Here is a 13,127-nt window from a genome sequence, read left to right as displayed (position 1 = left end):
TGCACACTCCAAGAGCTTGGGTTTCCTACAATTGAAACAGATCATCTGTGCTAGAGGGCTCTGTTCAGGTTAAGCAGATTCTCTTTCCTGATGTCAGTAAAATTACACACACACCTGGGAGATATGTAGAAAAAGGAGTGGAACTCATCCTCCCACAAGTAATTTTAGCAGACTCTTCTTGGAGCCGACTAGGGAAGCCAGTCCTTTAGAATAACTGAGGTGCATATGATCAATCTGCTGTGTGCCTTTGTCTGTCCCACCTTGGGATATGAATTTACCATCGTACAAATGTAAGAAGGGGTGGGAGTTAGTACTTGGATAGGAGACCTAAAGGAGTACCCAGCTTTTTGGAGGCAGTGGTGATGGTGATCCAGTAAGGGGTTCTGTGTGCATTCTATGCTGTGTGTGTGGCTGGAGGTGCCATCTCCTGGAGGAGGGAGAAACCTGAGCTCCTAACCCCTTCTGTTTGTTAAAGATCTCAGGGCACCTCTCATCAAAGCAGGGGTGTTAGCGCTGGTGTTTCAGCTGAATGTTTAGTCTTACCAAGGCAGGGGTGAAGAAGGCAGCAGGAGCTAAGGGCTGCTGTTGGGGAGGAGAGAGAATTTGAGTATTCATCTGCAATCCCTTAATGAAGAACATTCAAGTCAAAGTACCAGTCCTTAGTGCAGTAAGGACTGACAGCAAACATCTAAAAAATGCAAAACCATAGCAGGAGCAGCTTTCCCTGGAGCCAGAGAAAGAGACTTTAGAAAAGCCAAAGTAGGCCAAAAAGCTGCTGCAGAGAACCCATCCGAGCATTTAGGTGCCATGAGCTGAATATCCCATCTGTGCCCACAGTGCAGGTTCCAGTCTTTGCACTTGGCCTGTGAAGTACTGTGTGGCCAGCCAGGCCCCAACCTCCCATTTGTGGCCTCCTTTAGTTGGAAAAGAAAAGCAGCTGCAAAGAATTGTGGACTGGAAAGTTCTGCTTTTGCATGTGCAACAACAGAGTGTAAATTTCAAAAAAAATGGAGGGACTGAGTTGCTGAGAGGAGTGATGATGGAACATGGAGCCTTTCACTTCCAGGTGCCAGTTCATATCCAACCTAGGTCAGTAGAGACCAAGTTGTTACCATTTGATGGCTGTTTGGTGACCTATGTGAAATGAGTTGGTGAGTCACAGTCCAGTTCCTAGTGGAAAAGTGTCCACATTGCCAACACCACTACCAGGACTGTCACTAATTGGTAGCCTTAGTGGGCATCTCAGCAGAAAGGCCAGCTATGGCTAGCTGGACAGGGCATTGTCAGCAGAGAGGGTAGGAAGTTTAGGATAACTCACTTGTACGTTTCTGAGGGCACCCATTAATGGGACCAGGTTTACAGAGCCATAAACAGAAATACCCTGAAATCTGGAGTATATTCAGATCTGAGATTTTTGGTTTGGTCCAATCTCTAAGAAGGCAAAGTTTAAAATGACACACTTCAGTTGCAAATATGACTTGTTTTTTCCTTGGGCAGATTATATTCTCTGGAGCTCAGCATGTATGTGTCAGACTCAATTTCAATGTAATGTCTGAAGCAACAAGAATCGGGGCTGATCTTGTGTCAATTCAATTTCACAACCTCTTAGAATCAGTAGTTCCTGTAGCCATTTACCTCCAGATGCCAGACTATCAGGTCAGACTGATGCTTGTAGAGATCACAGCATATCCCTATGAATAGGTTCTACTTTCAGGAATGTCACCCGTCTATAACCCAATTTGGGCATGTTTGCTATTCTGGGACACTTCTTTTAAATCTTTGTGCTGTTTGATTAATGTGTCAAATGCAAGGAAAATGTCTCATTTTGGTCTTTGAAGGGCAAAGGATGGGTATTTTGCTTGTGACCATTCTAGGCAGTTGCTTCTTGAATTAAAAAGGAGTTAACTAATAGCGAGAGAGAGAGTGTGTGTGTGTGTGTACATTCACTTCCAGTCTTTGGGATGAACAGGGGTATAGAAATGAGACATATTAGATTACAAGACTGCAGCATGTGAGAGAAGTCTGTGCCATGATTCTAATATAAACTCTCTTCTTATTTGAAGGGATGTGCTTGCAAGCCTTCGTAGAAGCTTTCTTTTGCCTGGCTCAAAGAAGATACAAGTCACTCCCACTTCATGAGCAAGTGGCATCATTGATTGATTTCTGTGAATACCATCTAGCCATCCTTGATGAGAAGCGCCTGGTTTGCAGCCGAGGAATAACGGAACGCCGAGCAGCACTGGTTACCTGTCAGCCAGATGGACTCCACCTCACCCCAGCTACTCATGCACCTCTTCTGAACCGCATGACTGCTGCCAATAAACTTACAGATTATAGAAATTATCAGTCTTGATGGGCGCTATCAAGGAAAAAAGACAACGACAGGGCTGGAAACTGATCCCTGAACACATGCTCTTGAGTTCTTCCATCTGACAGTCACCGTTATTTATTACAGCTTTCCCTCATTTATGCTCTTCAGAAATGACTGTGTTGCAAACTTCCCCTTCCACGTAATGACTCTCAGTGGAAATGGCTGTTTATTATTTCCCCAGTGGACGTACAAGATAGCTGAAATGACAAACTGCATCTTTTATTCAGAGTTTATAGAAAATCATTTATGAAGACAAAGGGGCAAAAATGCAATGTTACGATAACTGGCATCATGGGGTTGGTAGCACTGACTGAGAGGAGCAACCTCACGGAAGGAATTTCAGCTTCAGTAATGTCTAGGAGAAGCCAATTTCTGCAACATGAGCAACATAGTTTTTGAGCTGCGCTGTGTGTTCTGGACATTGTTTTGAAATCAAGTAAGGAGATGCAAACTGGCATTTATAAATTGTGTGCTTTTTTAAAAACTAAAAGTGAAAATTATGCATTTGATCACATTTTAGGCTTTGTCTCTCTTTTATGAGGGTTTAACTGTATTTTGTTTCGTGTGTATTAATACAGATTTTGTCTGTTGGGTGCCAGCAGCTACATATTGGATTTTTTAAAAAGTCAATCCTAAAGCGCTGAAATCATAACTACTTTTGGGACCCAGCTCTTTGTACACAGCCTTTGTTACTCCAACTGCTGTTATATGTCAAAAGAAAAGGTTAAAATGGCTACCAGTCCTGCTCACCCGTATATCCAAAATCAGCTCCATTAAGTTCACTAAATTGATAGGTGGTACTTCAGCAGGACTGCATGCATATGGAGTGATGAGCACTGATCCTGCAAAGAGAACTGCAAAGGCTCACCCCAACATTATTCTCTTTTCAGGGTCAGGGCCTAGGAGCCAGACCTAAAGCCCCGGGAAGTCAGTGGGGCTTAAGTGGCCTTTGGGTCAGGCCTCGGTGAGTCACAGTTGGCAGGATCAGATCCCAAGTTGCTGGTTATGATCTTCATGGCCTTGAATGGTTGAGGACCCCGCCATTGAGATCTCCAATTTCCCATGGTCCAACACAATTAATAAAGAAATTTGGATTGATCCAAGCATTTCATCTTCTGGGACAAGTGTGAGGGCATTCTTGCCTGAAAGCCTCTGTGAGAGCCTGAGTTTGAATTCAGGGCACAGCACTCTTCACTCCCATTGGGTTGGGAGTTGAGGGCACTTAGCATCATGTAGAGTCAGGCCCATAGGGCCTGAAAGCAAAGTCTGTTGAAGTCAATGGAAGACTCCCATTAGTTTGGATTAGGCCCTTAGTTACTCCTTTATTTTAGTATTATGGCAGACCTCTGAATTCATTAAGATCTAGGTCAGGTCCTAGTGGGTGTAGATCGGTGTAGCTCCATCTGACTGAGAGGCTTTCAAGGCATCTGGGCACCGTTACAGCAATAAAAAAGAGCAATGATCTGGGGCCAGACTGCAAATTAAAATGAAGGTAATTCTCTTGTTTGGTCCTTTGGAGAGGAAAACAACTAGAATTGTTCATTACAGTTTAGTGCTTTATTTACTGCATGAGCACTAGCTCTCTGTGCCACTGCATGTTACCCTGTAACCGTGCTCTGTAGATAGGAGCAATTCCATACTTCGTTTTTTATTTTAATAATTATTTGAACAGCTACTGTACATATTTTCTCTGTACTTGTAGCATGTTTTGGCCAGCATTCAATGCTGTCATTAATATTCTGTCACAATACAGCACCAAACTGTGCCGAGCTGGTTTTTCAAGTGTCTGTTACTGTAACTAATGGATTTAACAGTAAAAAGCTAGACAAATTGCATATTGGATATTTTTGCTATCATTTTTGGACCGGGAATGGTCCCTAGAGCCGTACCTTTGCATATGTCCTCAAATTTCTCTTTAAAAAATATGTATTAGAACAAAGATGTACAAGAGAACACAGTAATCCTTGCTGGATTATGTTACTTGATTTCTTTTTAAATACAATTATGTAGTTTACTCCTATTTCATAGGACAGAAGTTGTGGGACCCACTAGTCTGCACTCCCATTGACCTTACTGGGGGGCTAGCCTCAGCAAGACTTTAACACTTAGAACTTCGGTACTGTTGACAAGGAAGCTTCCCTTGTATAATTGCAGCTAATGGTAATGCACTTACCCAAATGGCTGCAGGAAAAAATCCTTTCTTTTATTCTTTAGAATTCAAGAACCAGGGCTAATTTGAAAGCTGTCCATGCTGTCACCGAGCTAGCATAGTTACAGGACATGAAGAGGAGGAAGTATGGCCTAGTGTTTAAGGCATTCTGGGACTTGAGTGGCCTGGGTTCAATTCCGTACTCTGCCACTGATTTTCTCAGAGATCCTGGGCAAGTCACTTTGTCTGTGCCTCATTTTCCCATCTGTAATACAGCAATAATAGCACTGTCCTACCTTACAGGGATAGTGTGCTGACAAATACAGTGAAGATGGTGAGGTGTTCCGATACTGTGGTGGCAGGTGTTGTACAAGGATCTAAGATAGGATGGGCCAAATTTTGCACGGTTACTGCAAAATTCTGCAAGCAGGTCTGTTATAAAATTGCCTATTTTTCAGTAAATTTCAGAAAAATGTTAGTAATTATCTACTGGATTTTATTACAAAAATTGTTGCTATTTGCAAAAAAGATTTTGAATGGTATGTTTTGAAATTAAAATTTCAGCAGTTTTTGCTGTGAAACTTGATCTTTGATTAAATTTCAGAATTTCGAATTTTGAAATTTGGTGTTTCCTCTTTATTATAGGATTGAGGTAACTCAATAATCAAGCAAAAAGAGAGGCATTTTAAGAGGTGTTTTCATTAAAAACTGGTTCTGGTTTAGTAAAGAAAGAAAACGGCAAATCTTAGAATTCCCAAAGTGGTGGTGTAGCTGTGTGGGTCCCGGGTGCTGAGAGAGACATGGTAGTTGACGTAATAGCTTTTATTGGAAATTGCTCCAGTAAAAGATATTAACTCACCTATCTCATCTCTCTCAATTGTCAGAGGTAATCAGGTGAATTCATTCCTTCACGTGCAGCATGCTAGCAAAAAGCTTGGACATCAGTTAAGCCCCACTTAAGCCTACATGGGGTTGCAGTGAGTGTAGCTAAAGACAGGATTTGGCCCACTGTCTTTATTGTGATATTTAATGAAATTGTATGTAGTCTGCATAGCGGATCGTCTCCCAGGCAACACAGCGAGAACCCTGGGACCCATGCGCTTGTCCCCTAAACAGAGGGACGAGAACGATAATACTTCAGTGTCAGACTGATAGTGGTGATCTTTACACTGGTATTCGACTACTGCTTGATGTTTCAGAGTTCTATTAAACATCACTAGGGTCACCATCATTAGGGTGTTCTCCCAAATGGAGTTCTGTGGTGCTGAAGTTCTACACAAGATGTTACACAATGAAATACCGTACATGATCCTGTACACCATGGATATACCTCAGGGCACCACAGAGGAAGCCTACTGTAGGGCCACACAAATGGAGAGGGGAGATCGGCTTTTGCATTGACTGCAGTAGAGGAGATCTTAGTTCTAGAATAAGAGAAAGAGGCAGGAAAATCTGCACACCCTATTTTAAAGACAAGTGGAATGTCTTGGGAAAATTGTATAACAATCTTTGGTTTTGGACCAGATGATTTGGGACAGTTTCTCTTTCTCTAGGTTTTATATCACACCCTTCACCGTGGTACCTGAGGGCTTTCCAAAATAATATATCCCCTTTTCCTAAATATTTCAGATTTTGCCTTCATGCAATGGGCTGTAACGACATCAGTGGTGTCAGGTTGTTTTTTCTGTCTCCCTTCGGACCTACACATCCTATCCTCTAACCTGCTGTCCTTTAGGACAATGAAAAGCCCAAAAGAGTACAGTATATTTTGATTTCACGTACATTTTAACAGAAAAGTTACTGCTTCCAGTTTTAAGGCATGCAGAAAATCAGATACTGCAGTGATGGGCATATTAGAAACACCAAAGATTACACAAGATTTTATGTTTCCTCTGAACATGACCTTTGGGGATACATTTCCGCTGCAGTGGAGGATTTAGCAGCTTGACACCTGTTTAATATAATGGGCTAAATGAATTTACACAAGCAAAATTTAGAGTTTATGCTCTTGATTGGAGAAAAGCTGCATGCAGCCTATAACTTCCTACTAATGGTAGTCAGTAGTGGTACTGCAGAGTGCATTGAGAAGACAAACTAAGCCAATTAGAAACGATATGAACTGGACCATGTTAATGTCAGATGGTGCAGTACTTTTATCTTCTCAGACTTGTCCTCTCCTTTTTCAAAGGCAGATCTTTTCTCCTGCAATGGCCAGACTGCTTGAAATGTTTTGTGTATTGTGCAGTGAAGAGTGTAATTTTAGGCTGAAGCCACCATCCTCAGCCTTGTTTAAGTTTCATAAAGATTATTGCAGTATGAAGATAAAATGCCATGCTCCAAGTTTTGGCATCTGTCAAAACAGATGAAGCTGAAAGGATCTTTTTTCACACTTTTATTGTAATATATTTGAAGACATTCACTAGTTGAAAAATGGTTACTTCTCGTTCTGTGGCATCTGGCATTTGTCTTGCGATTGGCAGTGTGTTACTAGAAAATAGCGTACAGTTTCTCTCATCTTGTGATTGATGTCCTATAAAGACAGTCTTGTATAAGAGTTGGATTTGAAATGTTATGAATGTGAGTGCCTTTTCTTTGATCTTTCAAGTGGTACAATCCATGCCCTGAAATATCATTTGTCTCATCTCATAACAGTTCTCTATCTAGGTGAGATAGAAGACTGCAGTTTGTAATAAACTCAGACGAGGGGATCTCTATATATTGCTACTCTTTATTTGGTCTGATGGATGTAATATAGATTTTTCATAGCTTGTATCTATTTCTTGCTTATGTGATATAGCTGATTTGCCTCCAATTTTCAAAGACAAAGAATGCGTTGTAGAATAGTCAACACGTTTGTAACCCTAAGTCCATGTATTTATACAACTGGGAAACTGCATGACATATTATTCCCTGTAGAGAATACATAGAACAGGGCTGTTCTTTGGGGATTTAATGGCAAAGTCACATTCCCTCTCTGCCCCATCCTCCATTTCTGGCAATTTCTTCTGAAACTTATTTAGAGTCCAAAGCAAAATGAATTTTACATAACCCTTGGGCTAGTGCAGTCTGCACAAAAAAAATGACCAGAGAGGTTTAATTCAGGATATGAATACTAATGTCCTGATGTTAATCAGTAAATCCTGATGACTCATCCTAGGGAGAAAAGCAGTAAGAGACTGGTACTTGGATGTATTTTATTAGACTGGTTACCACTGAAATCTTTCCACTCATTCATGGAAACACCATATGGAAAAATCAAGCCTGTGTTCATCACTGTCTGACCTTGTTCCATGTTTCATCACTAACAATTGTTATGTCTGTTGGACAGTGACCGTTCAGCTTCCAGATATTACCCATTCATCTGTCATCTGTTTTCTTTTCCACCACATGTTCTCTCTTTGTTCTGCCTAATTCCATGGTTCTATTTTTCAGCTTGCCCACGCACACAGTAAATTGATGCTTTTATTAGCGATTTCTGTTAATTTGGCACCATGTTGAATCTATAAGTGTAATTTCTTATGTTGCTATGGAGCATCTATTAGAATGTGACTGTCTCCTTAGTTGACTATAAAGATGAAAACTTCCTGCTCCGTCTTCTTGGTAGCAGGGGTATAGAAAGGTCCCAGAGGATCTGGGTGCAAGAATATGTTAGGGTCCCAATTCCAAAATCCACCCCCTCCAGCCCAGCCACAGCCCCAGTTCGGCCCCTGCTTAGCTTCCCTCACAGCCCTCCTTCAGATTGCCAGCTCCTCCCATAACCCTGCAGTTCTGAGCCCCACAAGCTCTCTCTCAACCCACCTCCAGCCTTCATCAGTCCAGCCCCCAACTCCCCCAGCCCCGATCCAATCACTCCTCTTACCTTCTGCTTCCCTGAGCCACCTCTCACTCTCATTTCAGGCCCCCAAAGTCTTCCCCCAGGTACCCCCTTTGTTTGCTCCAGCTCCACTCCAGCCCCCTACTCCACCCATGCCCCCAGCTCTGATCCAGAAACCCCCAAGCGCCACTCCAACTCCCTTCCCCCATCCTCCACAGCTCTAGTCCAGCCTCCTAGCTCAGCCAGTTCTGCCTCAAAATGGCCAATGCTTTTACCTGGGGCTCCATGTCTAGAAGTGAGGGGCACATCTCCCATATCCGCCCCTTCTCCCCCTCACATCCCTCGTCGCTGTGACACCCACACACACACACACCTTCTCTGTGCATCTTTGCTGACTGGTCATGCTTGAAGTTGCCCTAGCTGGAGGGGCCCCCCAATCCCAGCTGTCCCTAACCTGCTCTCCTCCAGCAGCCCTTTTCCACTGTGGTGTGGCACAGCTGAACTTCTGCCAGTGACATGAATACAGCTAGATCTGAGTTTTCCCCCTGGACCCTTGTGGGCCCTGGTGCAACTGAACCATTTGTACCAATGTAACTGTCACAGCTTGGTAAGCTATCATCCATCCTATTGAACTGAGCAGCTGTTGATTAGATGATGGAGCTTAGCTGTGGCTTTATTCAGTTAGTGCAAGCCCTTCAAGCCGAGAGCTGGACTCCTCTCCTACCTTTCTGCTCATTAACACAAAACCTGATCAATTGTCCTTAGCAGATGAGCTCTGTCTTTTCCTGTGTTTAGAATATAGTGCTTTGCTTTCCAGGGGGTGGGCTTTCTTAGCGCTTCATTGTACAAGAATGCCTATGTCATCATTAAATCCAGTCCTGCCTTACTGGAGAGAGACCCCTGACCAACCTCCCAGCCAACTCAAGTGAGGCCAAGTTGTAACTGTCCTTGGTGCCACTACTGACTGGAGCTGTACAATTCGCAGGCTCTGGTTCTCACACCATGTGCGTTTTTTCCACCCAGTGAGAATGGCTTTGGTTTTTTAACCTTTGAAAGTGAATATCTGCCTGGTTATAATTAACATAAGGGATAAAATAAATCAAATCTAATCTTTTTAGCTAATGTCTTGAATCAAATTTACCGAAGGGACCTCTCAGTAAATGGCACAGCACAATTTCTTTTAAATCTACAGAGCTACAGTTGAAAGGTAGAGTAGATGCATTAAAACCCCATCTACACTTCACCCTGCAACCAGATACATTGTTAGATTTCTACCAAAATCCAGTTGGTTTTCTGTCTAGTCTTGCCTTGAATAACGCCAGGCTGGGAGATTCCTTGGCAGGTAGTTTTTTAAGGATAAGATATTAGCCGAAGCAGTAAGTATGGTGCTGCTCTCTAGTCTTTTAAAAGAACAGCAATAATAGTGTATTTTAGTTATCATAAACACACATCAGAGTGTATGACACATTAAATTCCAGACGTGAGCCGAATATCCTAATTTAATACATAAAGTAAGTGAGAGTCTTGGAAACATCATGAAACCCTGAAATTAATGGAAGCATCTTAGTGTCGAAGTTGTTTTCAAGTTGGCTAAGGATGTTGTCTCATCATACGACTCTGCCAGACAGTGCTGCTGTTTCTAATAACGCCCAGCTTGGTGGGCTTGGGGTGCTGTTGTTGCTCTGACAAGTTGTGCTGTTTGGAAGCTGTAAAGTTCTCCTTGACTACAAACACCCGCACCGAGAGCCAGGGGTTCTTCTTTGAGCAGATGCAGCTGTGTATCCCAGTTAGGTATGTACGCACACCGGAGTTGGAGAATTTTGCCTGGAAGTACCCACAGAGCTACAGAGATGCTCCAGGCCCCACACACACACGCGCGCACACACACGCGCACACACACACCCCGGGCTGGATGAGGCAGCGCCACCCGGCTCCCCTCCCTTCCTCCGCACTGAATGCCCACGAGATGAGACTCTGGTGCAGAGGGGATGAAGGGTGGGTAATGGAATGCACATTTGCATCACAGCTCGAAGAACCACCGTTACAATAAGTAACCATTTCTCCTGAGTATTGTGCTGAAAGTGCTGGAGCCCTCTTCTCCCTGGCCTTTAAAGGCTGCTTGGTAATGGCAGTGCTTTCTGTGCTGGCCCCTAACGAGTGTGGTACTGCTGATATGCAGGCTGTCTGCGCCTATAAAGCAAAATCTCATCTATAACTCTGTGTGCAACTACCTTTGATTTCACTGTGCGCATCTGAGGGCAGAGTTGAGCCGAGGGAGCTGATTATTGTTACTCTGGAAAAAAAAAAATTGGAAATGGTAATGATGCAGTTCTGTCTTTCATTTACGTTTCTAACACTGAGAACCACTTGATAGGAAGTGAAACCAAAAAGAGGTGTTCTGCTCCATCCGACGGAGACACCACCAAAGAGTTATTGCTTATGGAGCACGACACATCCAGGACACTTCATCAAACACATGAGGTACAAGGTACATGCCCCCCCGATTTTACAGACTAATCGCTGAAGTAATTCTATTGCAAATACTGTAATAGAAATAGAATTCAGCCAAATGTTTGGCTTCACTGAGTTAATCTTCAGTCGGTCCAGATGCTGCAGCAATGGGCCTCTCGTAATGAATGCAAATATTTGTGTCATCTTAAGGTCATCAGCAGAGATTAAAATAATTGACATATCAGTGTAGTGTGGAGTGGAGACAACTCAGAATGTGTCTCTGAACACGACTGCAGGCTGTGGCTTTACAGGTGGGTCTGAGGGCAACAATACCCAGAAAGATCGTTGCAGGATATGGAAGGAGAGGGGAATTTCTTAAGAGTGCTACAGCCCTTGTGCCTCTGTTAACTGTTCATAGCTTCTCCCCACCAAGTCAGTAGTTCCAGTCTCTGGCTGACAGGAGGCAGTGTGTCTGTACGCAGCAGTTCAAAGCAGTAGGGGCTTAAAATCAAAAGGGCACAACCTGGCACTGAAGCTGTGCTGAGCCTACTCCTTTATGGTTCAGGATGCCAGGCAGAAAAGAAAGAGGGCCAGAACCCTCTCCACCTTTGCAGTTGTCATGTTGGCACTGCCAATGACACATACTAAAATGTTTGCATTTATTAACCCAAGTGTAAACTACAGGGACCTGAATCAACTCAGAGTGATCACTTACCAATGCAAAACTAAAGTGCTATTTGCTCTCCTCACTTGGTCCTGAAACAATAAATGTCATTATTGTTTGTACCACTGTGTTTGTAAAATGTTGCACTTTATTGCTGTGGATATTTTGATCTATTTAAGATATTGATTCTGTTAGTGCATAGAGAGTTGTGCTATATTTTATCCTTGATATGAATGAATCATTGAATGTTTAGTGCTTTAATTTTTCTGAAGTAGGAAAACAGGCTTTGTGTAATATACATAGATTATGAATCATTGATGAGATACATTTCTGGGTAATGATCTATATATTAAATATTTAGGAGCCATCTTTTAGAATGCCTGGTACAAGGTAGCCAGCTATAAAAGCAGCACGCGTGTCGTCATGCGCATATTTCAGTGTGGATGGGGGGAGAGGGAAGGTGGGAAATGAGGCCATATCAGAGAGAGAGACGTGACATAGGTTTAAGCAGTTATTTATTCAGTCTCCTAATGTAGAGGTTAAAGATCACTAAAGCCCTTTAAACCACTAAACAAAATAGACCCACAAGAAGAATCAATAGCAGAAAAAGTGGATTTCAAATTCTCAGCTCCAAAGTTACTTCTGTTTAGTTTCTTCCCTTCAAGGTCCCATACCAAAGTGGGAAGAAAAGAGGTGAGTAACATATAATCCCAGGCCATGCTGTCTCCATTCAGCTGTGTTTCACTTTCACCTCACAAGGGAGTGACAATTCTTCTGGTGCGTGTACTGTGCTAGAGAACTACAAACCCCAGCATGCTTTGCAAGTGAGCAACAATTCCTATCTGTCCAAGGGATAAAATTACCTATATAAGAAACACCTGGGTACTCCCTTCCCTCTGCATCTCTTGCTGTGTCAGTGGATTTGCTTCCGAGCCAAACAGAGGCCACAAGCCTTCCACCAGGATGCGTGTCTGTGAGTAGTTGATCTCTTCCAATTACCCTGCCCAGAGCAATAGCACAGGAGCTCGCAAACCAGTAAGTAGCCGCGTATGCTGTATTTACATGTTTGTATTTGTGTGGGCATGGCTTTGCTGCTCTCCTACCATATCGTATAACTAAGTAACCATCATCCATTGCTACCTTTGTTGGGGGTGATAGCCTATTTTAATATTGGGGGTGGTGGGCAAACAGGACTTTGTCAAAATCAATAACAAGTTTAAATAGGTAAACTAAACAGACATGGGAGTTGGAAACAGCCCTTTACACAAGTTAGGGCCACCCAGTAAAACAACACTAGTAGGAAGGCCTTGGGATTCCCCAATTCAGACTGGCTCTGTGTCCTCTCATCCACAGTAAGAAGGCTGCTTAGTAGCTGTGTTGTCTGCAACCCAGCCACCAGACCCCCTGTGCTTTGTGCGTCCCCTTACCAACCTGTGTGTAGCACTGGGCTGCTTGTATGGCAAACACTCACTCAAACCCTAATCACTTAAATACAATCACTCATTTTGTTGATTGTGAGGCAAACAATCTCTTGATGCTTTTTTCAAATAAGAATGGATTCTTCATTTACAAACATAATGACCTCCATGCATGCTTTTAACTTCTATATTTGCTGCTGTATATTCAAGAAAGACATTTGATAAGACTGCTGTCCCAGAGTGGGGCTCCAGATCCAATG

General features: G+C 42.9%; 1 protein-coding gene across 3 annotated transcripts in view; it reads left to right on the top strand.

The window, feature by feature from the left end:
• TTLL11 (tubulin tyrosine ligase like 11) overlaps positions 1-5,141 on the top strand; it is a 116,412-nt gene extending 111,271 nt beyond the window's left edge. For all 3 annotated transcript variants that reach the window (XM_043530125.1, XM_027823510.3, XM_043530126.1), the window contains one exon: positions 2,064-5,141. In XM_043530125.1, the coding sequence (XP_043386060.1) occupies positions 2,064-2,353 (290 nt within the window). In that variant the 3' untranslated portion in view covers positions 2,354-5,141. The remainder of the gene's footprint in view (positions 1-2,063) is intronic.
• Positions 5,142-13,127: the final 7,986 nt, after the last annotated feature.

The sequence above is a fragment of the Chelonia mydas genome, chromosome 16 (genome assembly GCF_015237465.2).
Source record: "Chelonia mydas isolate rCheMyd1 chromosome 16, rCheMyd1.pri.v2, whole genome shotgun sequence".
In the NCBI taxonomy this organism is placed as follows: domain Eukaryota; kingdom Metazoa; phylum Chordata; order Testudines; family Cheloniidae; genus Chelonia; species Chelonia mydas.
Note: the sequence above shows the minus strand (reverse complement) of the source record. Positions and strands in the feature narration are given on the sequence as shown.